Here is a 19247-nt window from a genome sequence, read left to right on the forward strand (position 1 = left end):
TTCCCAGAGATCAACAGGCGTCGCACCAGTTAACTACGAAAGTATTGATCGCTTTATAGTTACGCCACGAAGTAGTTGATCACTGCCTGGAGCCAAAGCAGCTCATAGAGATGTCTTCCCGGCACAGTGGTTTTTGCTTCTGGTCCCAAATTGAACAGCAGCTCCAAATATTTTGTTTATACTGGCGCGAAAGACTATTTCTCCTGCTGTTGCGTGGTTTCAAGGGCTTTTATATGTGTGTTTTCCTGCCCGATTCAAACTTTGATTCAAGTTTTTTATCACTATAATAGATTAAATAAGGTAAATTACACCAATCTTTTAGTTTAACTTTTCCTCATTTACCATTTTGATAGTAAGCAAGTAAAGGTTTTAAGAAAACTGACGATGCATTAGCTGGGCGTCTATAGGAATGCGGATGATGTCGTTATGCTGGGCGTCATGTTAAGCATTTTAATTTATGACTCAAGTGTTTTTTAAAAAGATTAAGAAAGGCAAATTAATCCAATCATTGAGTTTATCCTTTCCTCATTTATCAATTTGATACTAAGAATGTAAAGGTGTTAAAAATGCTGCTGAGCTTGATTCAGTGATTCTAGCATTACTCCAGGTTGCTGCTAAGTTCGTAGTAACATTTGTTATTTTTAATTATTAATTTTCCTCCTGTACTATATACGCTGTCTAAAATATGCTGCCTGAATTTGTGATCTATCGCGTGGGAAAACTGAAAAGAAGTTCACAGTGACTCGTTGTTTGTCCCTTCCATCTGTAAATATTGTTGATTCTGCCAGTGTATTGTTAATATGTATGAGATGGATAAATAAATCTTCTTTTATTGGGAGAGAGGGATGGAGTGCGAGTAAAACCAACATTAGAAATTTCTTTAGACCACTAATAAGACTTAGAAGGAAAAATGGAACCAATTACGGCCCGCTTTTGATTACGCTTTCTGTAGTAAACTTCCGCAAATTAAGTTAGCAGATAATATTCTAAAAGCGATCAATTAAGATCAGGCGAAACGCAAGAAGTCAAGCGGGAAAAAGTCATCCGAAAACTCAAATCACTGCTGTGATCGAACGAATGTTCTAGGACCAAAACAGTGAAGCAAAAAACACGATGAGACAAATAACAGTCGGGCGATTTCTTCAAGGCTATTAAAAAGAAAAGAGCTCTTAGCCGTAGGCACATCAAAATTCACACTTTCAAATTGCCACCGTCATTAAATTCCCAAGTAACTTTAAAATTTTTTTTTAATAAAAACAATGGAGAAGTGAATAGGATTTGATCCAAAACCTTAAAATTTGGAAAACAGCTGGCAGATTAATTTTTTCATGTTTTTCTAAAAAACCGAAAACTTATGTTATCGATAGTTTCAGCCGCATTTTAGATAAGAGCCATTCAGTAAAAATTGCTCTCTGTTTTCCAGGCTTAAACACTAAATAGCCAAATATTTAAACATTTCACTCTGAGATAACCAAGAGGCACTTAAAAAGACAGGTGCGGAACGTTAAACAGACGTAACCGTCAAATCGGTAAAAGCAACACGCAAAACGCGTCCATGTAATTGCTTAAAACTTTGAAGAAATAGGCACCTATTTTTTACCAACTTTACATGCAGCTCCTTCCCGCATTTCCAGATAGCATAACTGACTTACATCAGGGTGTACGAATGGCATGGAGACATTCCACTTCCATTGGTAGACTTGGCCAGACTTGGAGAGTGCAACCAGTTCAGAGTGCATGGCGGCTATCTGCACAAACTTGGGAGGAGGACTGCTCACCTACACACAGCAAAAAAAAAACAAATATCTCAACAAAAAAAAAACAAAAAATTTAACATCATCCCATCACAACACACGAAAAATACATTGAACGTCCTTGCAAAAGACAAGCAAAAGGTGCGTTCATCTTTTTTTTAAAAAAAAAGTGGGAGCTCATCATATCAATCTCAAGTTAAATCCTAGATGAAAACGACTCCTCTCTGTTTCAATAGATCAAAGCTCAATACAAGTACAGTTACATCGAAAAACTGAAATTTCTACACAATATTGCTCATTCCAAAAGGTTCGCACCGCATCTGGAAGCAGAATGAACCACTCTGGTTCCTCCCAACTTATGACGTCATTGTTGCCTCCACCGCCTATTAGAGTGGAGTACTCATTACCAGTTTTTCCGCCTTTAATTCCCCCACTTCCCACACCTGCCGAGTCCGTGACTCCCAGCTCCCATGGTTGCCCACTGCCATCAGTAGTGCCACTGCCTCCCGAAGCACCAGTTGCAGAAGAGCCAATTGGGTTGGCGCTGGAACCACCGCCGGTACTAGCACCTATAAACACAATCACAAACTTATTAAAAGGAAGGCACACTTCTGCGCATTATATTTATCATAAAACTAACAGTGCTTGTCAGATATAAATCATTAGGCAGCTCTGCAGGACTTCCACTCAAATTATTCCGTTTTCAAACACTATAATGACACACAAAAATCCATTTTCGGGTTAAATGATTAGGAATACACAAGTTTTCACAAAACCACAGCAGTCATATATTTAAAGTTGCAATCTTCGAACTTATACCACAAATTTATTGCAATACCTGTTGCATTTCCTGATCCCCTATCGGCACTGGATGTGATTCCGGTGGATCGCAGTATCTCATTTCTCAAACTGAGTCGCTGTCGACCAACATTGGCTGCAGTCGATGAGGACCGATATGCTGTAGCATAGTTGAGATAATCTTCTACTAACATCTGTTCTGATTCCAGAATATAGTTACCAGCTCGCTCTGACAAGTTGTTTTCCACGAATGACATCAGATCATCCGCAAATAGGTCTCCAACTTCATCATCCTCGCCATCTTCGTCGTCTCGAGACAGAAGATTGTTCACGGCAGAATTTACATCAAGATTCTAAACCAAATCAATGTTAGCTAGGAAGATCTACATGACGGATAAACAAGCTGCGGGTTTCTGCGGTACCGCGCCGCTCAAGAAATTTGCAAGTAATTGGCGGAATGGACTTTTCTTTACTGTGACCCTCCCAGTACACCCGCCATGCAACCCCCCCCCCCCCCCCCTACACATACCATTAATTACTCAATAATAAATCATTATGTATAAATTGGGCACGTGCTCTTGGGGTGCAAATAATATGCACACAAATGCTATACTGGGGGGTTACTAACGGTAAACAGCCCACAATTCTCCTCAAACTTCTAGTCAATTGCCTTCAACTTTCAAGATCACAGAACTTTACATTCAATAACATCCACATACCGTTCTCTGTAGCTCTCTGATTATCAGACTACGCGATTTGCCTTGCAACACATTCTGAACTTGCACAATAAGGTCTTCGGGGACTTGTGAAGGAGGGATAAAAGGGACACTGCTCATAAACAAATTGCGGTAATTTGGCCTGCCAGGTCGAGATGGTGCGCTGCCACTGCCACCAGAAGCACCAGCATTTGCGCTACTTGATCCAATAGTTGCTGAGGTTACATTTCGCCTATACGGCACTCTTTCAGCGCCAGTCAGGCCACCAATCAATCTTGCGCTCTTCTTTTTCGGTTTCTTTGCAGACCATAGGCTGGAATGTGGAAAATCAATGACGCAGTCATAAATTGTAATTCAGAATTTATAATTGTTAGCCTATTAATGTTACCTTTTGGAATCATTTTTGTTAGATTCAATGTGTTCGGCATTTAGAGAGTAAGCGATTCGGCAAATTCGTCCATCCTGAAATCACAATTGAACATTATTGATGGAAACCTAATCAATCTTACATATTGATGTAAAAGGACTCGCAATGGTGACCAGGCAAATTCACGTGAAAAGTGAATATTTACGTGCCTCCAATAAAATGGCAATATGACTTGACGCAACTGCAATTTGTCTAACTGAAGACTGTCCGAGAGCAGCAACCCACGGTGGGTTGATTACTTTCTGCTTATTTATAGAGTCACTAACACTGCTTAACCTAAAAAAATAATATATTAAAAAATTACACTGAAGTACTTTGAAAAATAATTTACATAAGCTGGTTTACTTCTCATTAAATATTTCGTCTGATCCTGGTAGCGAATAGGTGAAAAAACGAAATTCGTCCATACATTCACTATTATCTGAAAGATACAATGAGAGAAACAGACAGAGGAAAACAAGAGAATGCCAATATCTTTCCGCATTCAATGACTCGAGAGCTTTTTTTATATAGAAATCGAGGTTAACCGAAAATAGGGGCCCCACGTTTCTTATTCAGCTGAAAATTAACTCAGCTTCACTCAAACTGTTCATGGATAATCAGATGATCCCATCAAAAGATCGGGTCACTTAATTTGGATCTTTTCCGTTTGTACCCCCGGGCTTAGTGGGTGCATATTAGTGTGTCCCATAAAGTTCAAATAAGCAATTGTTCGAAAAGGTGAGAACAAAAAGTCGAGAAAGATAAAAGCTCAGAGAGGTAAATTTTTACAAAAATGAGGTAACTAAAATCTGTAACCTCTCAAGTCTATTGTTTTTTGAAGCCTATTGTGCATGCTCAATATTTAGCCCAATTGTGATAAACTTATTAAATAGTTGGATCTCTTCCGTTTGTGCCCCCCCCCCCAGCTTAATGGGCGCATATTATTTGCACCCCCCAGACGCACGTGCAATATTTTTACATAGTGATTTACTATGTAATGGCACGTTCTCTGTAACTGGGGGGCGCATAGCGTACTGGGGGGGGGGGGGGGCACAAACGGAAAAGATCCAAATGGATCTCTTCCGTTTGTACCCCCCCAAGCTTAATGGACGCCCCCAGTTTCATATTTTAAATGATGACCACTGATGATGCGAGCAACCGAGTGGCCTCAAGAGTCAACTCAACTTCTTGATACTATCCAAGTGTTGAAGAACTCCTTGTTGCAATGAACAATGATGTTGACTACAAGACTCTCACTGGGAAGCTCACAAAGGATTGGCTACATTGCTTGCTGAAAGCCACTCTACTGAATTTAAAAGAAGCTGTCATATTTAAAAATACTGAATCTTGTTGACAGTAGAATGAACACTTTGAATAAAATTCTTGATGAACAAAAAAAAGGTTACAGAGGAAATAAAACAAAAGTTAACTCAGTTTAATATCAAACCAATGGAATTATACAAGACAAATGAGAGACGAATTGTTGAGCCAGCCATAAACGATAACAAATTTTTACGACAACTTAAAGTTATTGGTATACCTGAAAACAAGGAAATTTTTCTAATGAACATCTGTTGAGGGACAAACAATCAATACAAAATGGGCGTTCAGTTAGCGGATCTTTTCCGTTTGTGCCCCCAAGCTGAGCGAGCGCATATTATTTGCACCCCCCAGCCGCACGTGCAATATTTTTACATAATGATTTACTATGTAATGGCACGTGCTCTGTAACTGGGGGCGCATAACGTACAGGGGGGGCACAAACGGAAAAGATCCCAGTTAGCTATTGAAGACTGCTTTCGATAAGGAAAGTATGTTTCTACGAAGCACCGTCCTATATTGGTGACGTCTCCGTCTATTTGAGATGCTAGGTTATGCTTAGGTCAAGCCATTGAGAGCAAGTTACATGCACCTAGGAAAATTTTAGTCGAACCAGAGTTGTCTGCGGCTGATAAAGAAAAAGAGATAAAGCTGTTGAAGAAAAAGTTCGAAAAGATACAATGAATTCTGATGTCAGCTCAAAAAGACTAAGAGCAATCTTAACAAACCTTAATGTCTCAAAAACTTGAGGTCCAGATAACATTCCCGCCTGTTTCTTGAAGCAACTGGCTGAACCACTCAGTCTATTTTTGAGCGCAATCTTTAGGAACATCAAAAGATTAGGAAAAATCCGGAACTGTTGGAAAATTGGAGCTGTGTCGCCCATCCATAAAAGAGCCTGCAGAGCAAGTGTCAAAAATTACAGACCAGTGACATTGCTGTCTATAGTTTCGAAAGCACTCGAACGATGTATGTATGATCCGATCGAAAAGCTGGTCTCGGATCATTTAACAGCCAGTCGACATGGATATGTGAAAAAACAATCCGTTGTGTCGAACATGCTCTGTCTCTTGAACGACGTTCAATTTGCGTTGGAAGGAAACACAAATTCGGTGTATTCCTTATACACCGACTTCTCAAAAGCATTCGATAAGGTCCCGCATGCTGAATTGTTGATCAAATTAAGGAGAATTGGAGTGGGAGGGTGTGTACTTAGTCTTCTCAAGGACTATTTTTATAACCGTAAACAGTTCGTGAGATAAGATGGTGTCAGGTCGGACCTTCTACAAGTATCAAGTGGTGTTCCACAGGGTTCCATTTTCGGCCCCTTACTCTTCTGCATCTTCATTAAAGATTTTCCAACTTCCTTGATATGCAGCACCCCATATCTGTATGCGGATGACGCAAAGTTCTTGTTTATTGACAAAAGTAACCAAGAAATTCAAAAAGAAGTTGACAGAATCTCACTTTGGGTATCCAGGAACAGAATGTCACTTACTGCTGAAAATTGTTGTTATATAGCATTTAAGGGACAGTCCCTCAGCCTTACGATGAATAACACTTCATTAGAGCAATCCACAAAGGTGACTGACTTGGGAGTGCAGCTTACAGGTACCCTGAAAGCGGCAAAGCACCTCGAGTCTAGGTCTGCGAAAACTAATCGAGCTTTAAGTTTTCTGAAGAGAAATTTACCGAAGAATATGGAAATGAGAGCCAAAATTTGTGCTTACAAATCCATAATTCTACCCTTGATTACTTTTGCTTCAAGCACTTGGCACCCATCGCGTGGAAGTATGAGACTAATGGAATGCTTTCAAAAACGTGCGTTGAAGTGGATATCGGGCTATAGGAATGCATCGTACTTTGAAAACATGATATCCCTAAGATTACTTCCGCTTCCTATGTTTCTACAACTCAATAATTTACTTCTATTGTCTAAACTGTACCATGATAAAGAAAACGCACTTCCATTGATAGAAACCTATGAACACCAAAATGGTAGAGTTAAAAGCAAATTATTCAAACTTCCAAAACTGAGAACCGAAAAATTCAGAGAGAACTTTTACTTTCGAACTGCCAAAGTTGCCAGCAATCTGCCTGAAGAGATAGACTTTTCCCAGCCTTTGGGACTGAATAGACGTATTCTGTCTTTCATGTGGGACCGTCTGATGTTGAACTTCAACGAAAGAGTAGTGTATACATGGACCATTTTTTGTGGTTGCTCCGATTGCAGAAAATAGTTGAATCAAGACCAAAACTTATGGAAGCAATCCCCTTGACTTGAGGCCGAAAAATCACAACAACAACATCAACAACAATGTGGTTGCATCAAATATAAGTTCAAGATACATAAGTTAAAGCTATTTTACGACAATCAAGAGGTAGCTCTTGATGGACTACAATTCTCATTCATTACGATCAACGTTCGGGGCAATGCTTCAGCTAAAAAACGCCTACAGCTGACTATTTCTTAATCTAAACTTTGTCCGCAAATTGTTTGCCTCACAGAAACTTGACTTGATTCTGATTTTGACTCGAAATTGATCTTCGATACTAACTACAATGTACCACCCATAGCTAAAAAAGAGAAAAGTGCTCATAGTGGTGTTGGCATTCCTCAAAACAATAATGTATTTAGCAATGTTGACTGGGTCTTTTTCTCATTCTCTCATAATGATATCGAAAGTTTCTTCGACCTTTACACAAATTATTTTTCTACAGACAGTCCAGGATGGCACACACGAGGGTAGTCATATGCTGGATTTGTTTTTGCTATCTTTGACCACCTTTATCTATCATTAAACTTCATCACGAAAACTTATTTTAGTGACCATTTTGGCCCTAAAACTTGCATTGACCTACCAGAGCTCAATTCCGAAAAAAACTCTAGCTTTTAATTTCTTTCTCGTGACTGTTATTCCTCTATCAGTCATATTTTGTCTTCTAGTTTGTTTTCCTTAGCATTAGATACAAAATCACTGGAATTTGTACCCTTCTTTTTGAAATATCTGGATGATCTTCTTTGCAGTTATACAACAATGAAACGATCGAAAAGAAATAAACTACCATAGTTCTATTCTTGTTAAACTATTCATGCTTTGAGTAAACGCAACAACGTTGTTAAAATTTATTGCATGTTTCCTTCTGCAATGGTGGAAGAAATTAGCAGAGATTTAGAACTTGACACTGCAGTGTATCTTGATCAGTTTGCCTCAAATAATACTAACGCGTCAAAATGTTTTCGTCCTTTTAGTAGACTCAAAACTGGGCACTTACCTATTGAAATGAGATCTCAAAATACAAAGCATAATGGGTACCCGTCCATTGAGAACGCTTTTAATGCCTATTTTATGAAATTCTGTCAACCTGCTGTTGGTTTTTTGACGACTTTGAACAACGGACCTTAAATGAGCTCTGCTTCACCAAGGACGATATTCGAGCCATCTTATCTCACACTTCCATCGGTAAAGGTTTTGACAAAATTCCAGGAGACTTTTTTGGATAGCTACAGATAGCTTAACTTATCATGTCATGAAACTTTTTCAAAGCATTGCTGAAACTTCGATATATCCAAATCTATGGAAAAAGCAATGATCATAACAACTTTTTAAACGAGAACCAAATTCTATTTTAAGTCTTATTGTCCAATTAGTAACTTAAAAAAAATATCCTTAGTCTTTGAACGAATTATTTTTAAACTCTATGTCCTTTTGACAGAAAGAGAATATCTCCTCGTCAGTTCGGATATACGAAAGGTTATAATTTCTTACCAACTTCAAGCATTTTCAAGCTGCCTGGAAGAGTTGATTGGATGTACTACGGCAGAAAATTTTTGAATGCTTTCGAAATGGTTATCAACCGATCGATATACAAAGATCTACGCTTTAGGCTCAAAGATCTCACAAGAAAGTGGATATAGGGATCGATTTCTTTCAATGTTTATTCGCTATTTTTGAGGACGAATTCCCGCACCTCATTAAGTATCGCCTACCTGTGGTAAATATGGCCTACAAGCTCTTGCTTCGATAAAGCTATTCGAAAAAATTATTTTCAATAGCCCAAAATTGAATTGTTATTCGACTCTCTGACACAACACAGAATGGCAAAAGAGCATTTTTTTCGACAAACGATTTAAAACATGCATCGTCAATTCCAATTGCATTGAGATAAACCAACACCTTAAATTTTAAGTGTTTTATGTGAAGAGAAAACTGGGAAAAAAATCAGAAAATGAATACTTCTTCCACGATTATGTAAAATTATTAATTTTAAGTAGTAAATAATCTTTATGCAGTTTTAATTTTTAGCAATCTTTAAGTGATCATTGCTTTTGTTGCTTTGTTAAGCAACTAAGACATGCATTTCTCTCTTTTATGGCCCAATTGGGTTACCGAAAACATGTCCGCTTTTTTCTTGGTTCTCTCAGGGAGCTTCTTCCTAGAAATATTGGCTTAGTGCCACAATAGGGTGATTCAAAACCTCTGTATAAAAAACTTCTCAACAGCCATTTGTATTTGAGTCGTTTTTTTCATTTTTCTCTGTCTCTTACTTTTTGAAGACAAATCTGAGTCCGAAGTGTCACATGAATTTTTCTAATCTGGTGTCACTGAATAATCTCTGATATACCCACTGAGCGTCAGTGAAGTATTATACGGCAAGGGTAGCGTTCTCGTCTAAATAAGGATTTATTACTTTCTCGTAATTTGGATTTCTAATTTCTATCTTTGTTATTGTGTTTGGAATGGGAATATTACATGATCTAACAAAATGCGCTTCAAGGTCTGTTGCATTTGTCGTTTTCTTTTTGTATTTTCTTAATTTATCAAGTTTTGCATGTAATGCATGAAAAAGATTGAAAATTATTATTGGGTTGGGCTTTTATACATAATAGTAGAATTCTAATAGACATATTGAGTTTTTTTGCATGTCCAATGGCTATGCCATCGCTAGCAGTTGCATTTATGGCTTCAATACTGTTTTGAAACTAAAAAATCTTCAAATCATTTTCCAGTCAAGCGTTTAGCTTGATAGAGTCTAATTGATCTGGGATTTCTATATATATATATATATATATATATATATATATAAAAATATATTCAGTTATATATTTACGTCCATATATATATATATATATATATATATATATATATATATATATAAAATGGAGTTTTCAAAAGGATGAATTATTTCCGACGTCATTAGCGATAAATGTTTAGTACTGTTGAGTTGTGATGCGCTTAACGCATTAGAATTTAACGATTTTTTTTCGGTAGATGGAGATTGTGATGCAGTATCCTGACAAAAGCGTTTTTTTAACTCGTGATTTAATTTGTACGTTAATTTTTTTTTGATAAGATAGATTTAGTTTTTAAGATGCGTTAAACGGGTGTCGATTTTCTAAAATAGAGGAAACTATGAAATGTTTGTCATATGAAGAGATCTTTCTTGTTTTCGCAAATTGATTAGCGAAATTTAATTGACGAGTCCGCTTTTCGCTCCCAACAAAATCTCAGTTTTTAAATTATAAGGAAATAATTGATACCCGTCTAAATGGATGACTGTTTAAAGTGTGTTTCTTCTGTTAATGTCCTCCCAGGAATGTTCTTAAATTTTTTGCAGCAAACTTTGCGGTTGAGAAGCTAAAATTGAATTTTTTTCGATTCGAGAAGCATAATCCCGGTACAAGAGAATTGTGGCACAATAGTATTGTGGCACATTCCTTCCCATTCATATATATATATATATATATATATATATATACATATATAAAAATATATGTATAAATACCTGATTGTAGATTGTTTATTGCACTGATAGCAACTGCAATGATAAAAAATTGGAAAATTTTCAGCAGTTGGGTGGCAATTGCAAACAGAAATAATTAGTCAGTGCTATTCTCGTTAAAACAGGCCCTCCAAAGCCCATTTAGAGCTCTTTGTTTGGTTCTCTAGAACTAGTTACAGACAATCATTCGCTTTATAGAACAAAAAGTTTTAATTTTTACCAATTTCCGTGCATGCATCTCACACACACTCGGTTCGGCCAATATATCCCGGTAAAAGACTATGAACAATTTTGAAAGAGTGAGCTTTTTCAAGCTGCCTGGATGAGTTGATGGATGTACACCAGCAGAATACTTTTTAATGCTTTCGCAATGGCTATCCTCCGATCAATACAAAAGGATCTAAGCTTTACGCTCAAAGCTCTCCAAAGAGAGTGCATGTAGGAAGCGATTTCTCTCAGTGTTTGTTCGCCATTTTTGAGGACGAATTCCCGCACTTCCTTAAGTATCGCCTACCTGTCTTCAATATGGCCTACAAGTTCTTGCTCAAAACTTTGCCTATAATTTCCAAAAATTCTGGTCCTCATAATCCTTGATGCGATTTTGTTTTTAAATTCTTTGAAGTGTTTACTTTGTTGCTCGGTTCAAACACATTTCATAGATATTGTTAAGAATAGACGTTGAGGTTAGCAAAAAAGTGCTAGTTTAGGTATAAATTTGCTGATATAATGAACTGATCCTCGGAATGATCAGAATTTTTGTGGCATGTTTGGTGGTGGAACTGCTAAAAATGAGGCTGTCGACAATCCTAGAGGCGAAATCCCGGATTGAGCAAATTTATGGACCAATCTTTCTATTACAGATTAGGTAGTATTTGGGAGTTTGATGCGCAAATTATTGCTGGCTGGCTGCTTTTTGTAACGTTTTAAATGTTTGTCTTTAGATCCTGTACTAACAATTAAGATGTCGTCGAAAAAATTATTTTGTAGTCCAATAAGAGCATAGTCCATTGCTTTCTAAAACTCTGCCGGCATATTGGTTAGACCGTAAAATACATTATAATGTTCTAAAGTATTTCTTCAAGGGGGATTTTCAACCGGGAATGGCATTCCTAGATGTCATTGTATTAAAATTCATAAGAAGGCTTAGTTTTTTTGTTTCATTTTCAACTTAATTTGTTGCCACATTCACCCATCCATTCTTCAGACATAGTATCGGGAAATATTTTTCTGTTCAAGTGTTAAGCAATTTTTTGGTTTCCATCTTGATTTATTCCGCTGCATGTTCACTTTATGATCAAATTCCGCTTTCTGGTAAAATCACTGTAAATGGTTTCTCCCTCTAATCCAGATTGCTAAAAAGCAGTTGGTAAATCAAACCTATCCTTTGCGCTGCGATTTACTAACTAAAGTTGGGTATAGTCAATTCCGCCGCAATCTATACCCAAAAGAGTAACCAAACTCTTGTAATTAAAGGTGTCATTCGCTTCGCGGGTTCCACTCAAAATAGTAACGGAAACAATTGCAACGCAAAATCCTCTACATCAATCTATCAATTCACCAGAAACAGGATGATACTCAATTGTACAGAAATTTTAATTGATGTATCAAAAAAATTAGTCAATTAGTGAATATCTTATCTTTCATTTGGTTATAAACTTTTGTCCTGTATTAAAAATGTTTTTATATCAAAATAATTTAGTATTTTACCGAAAGGGTTGAAATCTAACATGTGAGTTATTTGTTTTCTTTCCTTCATTGCAATTGCGTAACTATTAATGGAATCCCATAACTACTTGATATCTTTATTTCAGCCCATAAAACACTTAACGTTCTATTCTTACGTTATTCAAGTCCCTTTTGATTTGTTTTCTTAAAAACATTAAATAAATCATCAATGAAAATTGATTTAGCAATCATTTCAGAACACAAAACACATTAATACAAAACACTCGCAATAAAAAAAAACTAATTTTTACACGCCCCAAATCCCCATGTTGGTTGCGTTTCCGGCACCCCGCGCGTTCTTTGCCTTCGGTTGTTGGGGTTTTACCTGCCGCAAATTCCCCCGGCTGGTTGCCTTCCCAACAGACCTCGCCTTATTTGCTTTTTGTCTTTGGGGTTTACCTGCCTCAAATCTCCCCTCTTAGTTGCCCTGCCAAAACCCTGCGCTTTCTCTGCTTTCGGTTTTGGAGTTTTACCCGCCCGAAATGCCTAGGTTTGGTTGCCCTGTCAACACCCGCGCTCTTTTTTGATTTCAATTTTTGGGGTTCTTACCCCACCCCCCTAAATTCCCTCCGGTTGTTTGCCTTTCCAATCCACTTCGCTTTGTTTGCTTTTTGGTTTTGAGGTTTTATCCGCCGCCAACTCCCCTGTCGGTTGCCTTCCAAACCACTAACGCTATCTCTGCTTTTCGTTTCTCTTGGATATCTTAACTACCTCAAAATCCCCCGTTTGAATACTATCTCGAGTTCTCTGCATTTCACTAAGGTACAAACCTATTGGTAAAAACTGTTACTGGGAGATTGCAGGTATCGAGCAACAGAGTTACCGGTAATTAGAAAGTAGGTATAAGTAAGTTTAAGTAGATATAAGTAAGTATAATTAGGTATCAAAAAGTAAAAATTGCCGCAGTTAGTTAGAGGGTGTTAGTTAGGTGAAATTTGGTCACCTGTAGGTAGGTATTTTTGGTATAGGTTTGCAGGTAAGTAGCAAATGTGAGTTAGTTGGATTGTTAACAATACGTAATTAGATTTAAGTTGTATAAGTTTAGCAGACAAGTGGCAGGTAACAGGTAGACACCAAACAAGTAGGCAATTGGTATAAGTAGAAACATCTAGATAGCCCTGGAAAGTAGCCCATAGAAAAGTTTTTAACAGATAATTTCGATTAGTACGTTAAATTAGGTGTTCCTTACCTGGTGGGTGTTAGATTAGCCAAAAACCAGAAACTACTCTGGAGCAAGGTAACAAAAACAGTTGGTTTTTGGGATTTTTCCCACTCCAAATCCTCCCAGCTTGGTTGCCTTTGTAATTTCAGATCCCTCACATTTTGAGCTTACAAAGGAAATATTTGATACCCGTCTGTATAGGCGACTCTTTTAAAGTGTGTTGCTTCTGTTAATTTTGAGAGTAATGCTCGATGATCCTTTATAACTGCCAAATTTTGCCGTTTCTGTAGTGTTTGAGGTGATCAGTTGACCAAACTATGCATAAAAACTCAATACCATTGACTTTGTTACGTTTTTGTGTAGATTTTAAAATTGTGGACTCATATGCAATGATTCTCCACCCATCTTGGAGTTTTATTCTAACGTAGCCGCAATTTTCGACCCAGGTGCCTCGTTTCAACATTTGGTTTGAAGTGGCAAATTTGCCTGCTAAATGATTTTTTGTTTTAATTCCGTTGAAATATTTTCCTTGTTCCTCGGCTCAAATATATGTTTTACAGATTTCATCAGGAGCGGACGAGCAGTTCAGAACAAAAGTGCTAGATTAGATATGAAGTTGCTGATAAGCTGAACTGATCCTAGGAATGATCTGAATTTTTGTTGTAGCAATTTTGGTGGTGGAGGTGCTTAAATTGACGCTTTTTTCGATCCGAGAATCATAATCACGCAAAGACTACTGTGGCACATTCCTTCTAATTTTTAAATTTATACTTTATATAAATAAATATATATTTTTATGTTTTTAAAACAACCAGCAGTTGGGTGGCAATTGCAAATAGGAATAATTGTTTAGTGCTATTCTGGTTAAAACAGGCCCTCCAAATCCTATTTAGAGCTCTTTGTGTGGTTCTCTAGAACTAGTTACAAACAATACTTTGCTTTATGGACTGAAAGGTTTTAATTTTTTACCAATTTTCATGCATGCATCTCACACACTCGGTTCAGCCAATATATCCCGGTGGATAAAAAACTATGAACAATTTTGAACGGGTGAGCTTTTTCAAGCTGGCTTGATGAGTTGATGGATGTACACCAGCAGAATACTTTTTAATGCTTTCGCAATGGCTATCCTCCGATCAATACAAAAGGATCTAAGCTTTACGCTCAAAGCGCTCCAAAAAGAGTGGTCGTAGGGAGCAATTTCCTTCAGTGTTTGTTCGCCATTTTTGAGGACGAATTCCCGCTCCTCATTAAGTATTGCCTCACTGTCGTCAATATGGCCTACAGGTTGTTGCTGAAAATTTTGTTGCCTATAATTTCCGAAGAATTCTGGTCCTCACAATCTTTGATGCAATTTTGTTTTTAAATTCATTGAAGTGTTTTCCGTGTTGCTCGGTTCAAAAATGTTTTATAGATATCATGAATAGTAGACGTAGAGGTTAGCAAAAAAGTGCTAGATTAGGTATTAGTTTGCTGATATGGTAAACTGATCCTCGGACTGATCTGAATCTTTTTGGCGTGTTTGGAGGTTGAACTGCTAAACATGAGGCTGTCGTCAAATCTAGAGGCGAAATCCAAGATTGATCAGTTTTGTTGCCCAATCTTTCTATTCCAATCTTTCTAATAAGTAGTATTTTTGGAGATTGATGCGCAAATTATCGTTGTCTGGCCGCCTTATGCAACGGCTTCAAGGTTTGTCTTTAGATCCTGTACTAACGATCATGATGTCAACGAAAAAAGTATTTTTTAGTCCAATAATAGCATAGTCAATTAAGTTTTGAGACTCTGCCAGCATATTGGTTAGACGGTAAAAAATTGTTATGTTTTAAAGTATTTGTTCAATAAGGAATACCATCCGGCCATGACATTCCTAGATGTCATTTTTTAAAAGTCCATAATAATGTTTAGCTTTTTTGTTTCATTTTTTAATCAATTTGTTGCCACATTTACCCATCCGTTTCCCAGACATGGTATTATGAAAAATTTTTCCGTTCATGTGTTAAACAATTTTCTGGTTTTCTTCTTGAGTTGCTCCACTGTATAATCACTTTATGATCAAATTAAGCTTTCTGTTAAAATCACTGTAGATAGTTTCTTTCGTCAATCCTGATTGCCGTAAAGCGTTTGGTAAATCAAACCTATCAATTGCGCTGCATTTCACTAATTAAAGTTGAAAATAGTCAACTCCGCCGCAATCTATACTCCAAAAAGTAACCAAACTGTTGTTCAAAAATAAAGGTGTCATTCGTTTTGCTGGTTTCACCCAATATAGAAACGGAAACAATTGCAACGCGAAAGCCTCTACATAAATCTAATAATTCACCAGAAACTTGATGATACTGAATTGTTCAGAAGCTTTAAGTGATGTATCATAAAACAATTAGTTGATTAGTGAATATCTTATCTTTCATTTGATTATTTACACTTGTCCTGTATAAAATTTGTTTTTATATCAAAATAATTGTGTATTTTACCATAGGGTTGAAATCAAATAAGTGAGTTATTGGTTTCCTTTCCGTTAAAGCAATCGGGTAATTTTTAATGAAATCACATTACTACTTGATAGCTTTATTTCAACCCACATAACACTTAACGATCTATTCTAACATTATTCAAGTCTCTTTTGATTTGTTCCTTGAAAACATTGAATAAATCTTCAATGAAAATTGATTTACCAAACTTTTCAGAAGACAAAACACAATCATACAAAACACTCAAAATCAAAGGAAACTATTATACTCATTCTAAATCAAGATGAAAAACAGTTGCCCTCCCAACCCCCGCGCCTTCTTTGGTATCAGTTTTTGCGGTTTTACCAGCCCCAAATCACCCAAGTTGGTTGCTTTTCCAACATCCCGCAAGTTCTTTGCTTTCGGTTTTTGGGGTTTTGCCCGCCCCAATTCCCCCGGTTTGTAGCCTTCCCAACCCCCGCAATTTCTTTCCTTTCGGTTTTTGGGGTTTTACATGACCCAAATCCCCGCAAGTTGGTTGCCTTCTCAACCCCCCGCGCTTTCTTTGCTTTCAGTTTTTGGGGTTTCACCCGCCCCAATTCCCCGCAGGTTTGAAGCCTTCTCAACCCCCCTTATTTGCTTTGCTTTCGGTTTTCGGGGTTTTACCCGCGCCAATTTCTCCAGGTTGAATGTGTTTCCAACATACGGCGCGTTCTTTGCTTTCGGTTTTTGGGGTTTTACCCGCCCAAAATCCCCCCAAGCTGATTGCCTTCCCAACCCCCCGCGCTTTCTTTTTTATCGGTTTTTGGTGTTTTAGCCGCTACAAATCCCCCAGGTTGTTTGCGTTTCCAACACCCCGCGCGTTCTTTGCTTTCAAATGTTGGGGTTTTACCTGCCACAAATCACCGCAGGTTGGTTGCCTTCTCAACCCCCCCGCCCTTTCTTTTCTTTCGGTTTTTTGGGTTTTTACCACCCCCATTCCTACCCGTTGGTTGCCTTCCCAAGCGACCTCGCTTTGTTTGCTTTTTGATTTTGGGGTTTACCTGCCCCAAATCTCCCCTCTTAGTTGCCCTACCAAATCCCTGCGCTTTCTTTGCTTTCTGTTTTTGGGGTTTTACCCGCCCCAATTCCCCCGGTTGGTTGCCTTCTCAACCCCCTCAATTTCTTTCTTTTCGGTTTTTGGGGTTTTAAATGACCCAAATCCCCGCAAGTTGGTTGCCTTCTCAACCCCCCGCGCTTTCTTTGCTCTCAACTTTTGGGGTTTCACCCGCCCCAATTCCCCGCAGGTTTGAAGCCTTCTCAACCCCCCTTATTTGCTTTGCTTTCGGTTTTCGGGGTTTTACCCGCCCCAAATTCCCCAGGTTGAATGCGTTTCCAACATACGGCGCGTTCTTTGCTTTCGGTTTTTGGGGTTTTACCCGCCCAAAATCCCCCCAAGCTGATTGCCTTCCCAACCCCCCGCGCTTTCTTTTTTATCGGTTTTTGGTGTTTTAGCCGCTACAAATCCCTCAGGTTGTTTGCGTTTCCAACACCCCGCGCGTTCTTTGCTTTCGAATATTGGGGTTTTACCTGCCACAAATCGCCGCAGGTTGGTTGCCTTCCCAACCTCCCCGCCCTTTCTTTTCTTTCGGTTTTTTGGGTTTTTACCACCCCCATTCCTACCCGTTGGTTGCCTTCCCAAGCGACCTCGCCTTGTTTGCTTTTTGATTTTGGGGTTTACCTGCCCCAAATCTCCCCTCTTAGTTGCCCTCCCAAATCCCTGCGCTTTCTTTGCTTTTTGTTTTTGGGGTTTTACCCGCCCCAAATCACCCAAGTTGGTTGCTTTTCCAACACTCCGAAAGTTGTTGGGGTTTTACCTGCCACAAATCTCCGCAGGTTTCTTTCCATCCCACCCCCCCCCCCCGCACTTTCTTTGCTTTATGTTTTTTGGGTTTTACCAGACTATATCCCCCAGGTTGGATGCCTTTCCAACCCCCCGCGCAATCTTTGCTTTCAGTTTTTGGGTCTTTACCCACCCCCAATTCCCCCCGGGTTGGTTGCCTTCCCAACCGACCTCGCTTTGTTTGCTTTTTGGTTTTGGGGTTTACCCCTACCAAATCTCCTCCGCTGGTTAACCTCCCAACCCCCTGCGCTTTCTTGGCTTTCAGTTTTTGCGGTTTGTACCCGCCCTAAACTCCCCCGGTTGGTTGCATTCCCAATCCACCTCGCTTTGTTCCCTTTTTTGGTCTTGAGGTTTTATCCGGCCCAACTCCACGGTCGGTTGCCTTCTAAACCACTAACGCTATCTCTGCTTTTCGTTTCTCTTGGATATATAATTACCTCAAATTCCCCAGCTTGATTACTATCTCAAACTTTCTGCATTTCACTAATAGGTGTGGACCTATTGGTAAAAGCTGTTACATGTCGGTTGCAGGTATCGAGCAACAGAGTTACCAGTAATTAGAAAGTAAGTATAGGTAGGTTTAAATATGTATAAATAGGTATAAGTAGTTATAATTAGGTATAAGTTGCAGTAGGTAGTTAGAAGGTATTAGGTACGTGAAACTTGGGTAAATATGTATTTGTAGGTTATTACGTTTGATATAAATTTGCATGTAGGTAGCAAGTTTGAGTTAAATGGATTATTAATAACCAGTAATTTGATTTAAGTCTTATAATTTCAGCAGACAGGTAGCAGGTAACAGGTAGGCATCTAACAAGTAGGTAACTGGTGTAAGTAGAAAATCTAAATATTGCTGGTAAATAACCCATAGAAAACGTTTTACAAGATAATTCAATTAGTTCGTTAAATTAGGTGTTCCTTATCTGGTGGGAGTAAGAAAAGCGAAAAACCAAAAACCTATCTTCCAGCAAGGTAAAGAAAACAGTTTACGTATAGTCATGGTAGACACTCGGTCAACCCCTGACTCTGAGAGCGACAGGGAGAAACAACTGTCCTGGAAATTTTTTAATAATGTTCAAGTGCATCAACAGATAGCCCCTCAGAAGAAAAGACAGCAAGATTTCAAGAACAGCAGATGTTTTAAAACTACAAAATGACGATAACGGACGATAAACATCTTCACCTTGACTACATAATCTCCTCGATAGATAAATCAGAAGATGTTGATACACTACAGGTCAGCTCTA

The 19247-nt window shown here is 38.3% G+C and overlaps 4 protein-coding genes across 4 annotated transcripts in view; 3 read left to right on the top strand and 1 right to left on the bottom strand.

The window, feature by feature from the left end:
- LOC142337996 (E3 ubiquitin-protein ligase UBR5-like) overlaps positions 1-4137 on the bottom strand; it is a 204229-nt gene extending 200092 nt beyond the window's left edge. The window contains exons 1-7 of the mRNA XM_075387630.1: positions 4041-4137; positions 3845-3971; positions 3657-3730; positions 3272-3581; positions 2593-2905; positions 2070-2323; positions 1653-1778 (exon numbers count right to left, since the gene is read on the bottom strand). Of these exons, the coding sequence (XP_075243745.1) occupies positions 1653-1778; positions 2070-2323; positions 2593-2905; positions 3272-3581; positions 3657-3730; positions 3845-3971; positions 4041-4102 (1266 nt within the window). The 5' untranslated portion in view covers positions 4103-4137. The remainder of the gene's footprint in view (positions 1-1652; positions 1779-2069; positions 2324-2592; positions 2906-3271; positions 3582-3656; positions 3731-3844; positions 3972-4040) is intronic.
- Positions 1-19247, top strand: part of LOC142337485 (peroxiredoxin-2-like) — a 538029-nt gene that overhangs the window by 244109 nt on the left and 274673 nt on the right. The window lies entirely within an intron of this gene.
- LOC142337484 (transmembrane protein 64-like) overlaps positions 1-19247 on the top strand; it is a 227808-nt gene that overhangs the window by 63588 nt on the left and 144973 nt on the right. The gene's annotated exons all lie outside the window — the stretch shown is intronic.
- The window catches only part of LOC142337483 (COP9 signalosome complex subunit 5-like), a 235183-nt gene continuing 220488 nt past the window's right edge, over positions 4553-19247 (top strand). The window contains exon 1 of the mRNA XM_075386737.1: positions 4553-4568. The gene's annotated coding sequence lies outside the window, so the exon portion shown is untranslated. The remainder of the gene's footprint in view (positions 4569-19247) is intronic.

The sequence above is a fragment of the Convolutriloba macropyga genome, chromosome 4 (genome assembly GCF_964194025.1).
Source record: "Convolutriloba macropyga chromosome 4, txConMacr16.3, whole genome shotgun sequence".
Classification (NCBI taxonomy): domain Eukaryota; kingdom Metazoa; phylum Xenacoelomorpha; order Acoela; family Convolutidae; genus Convolutriloba; species Convolutriloba macropyga.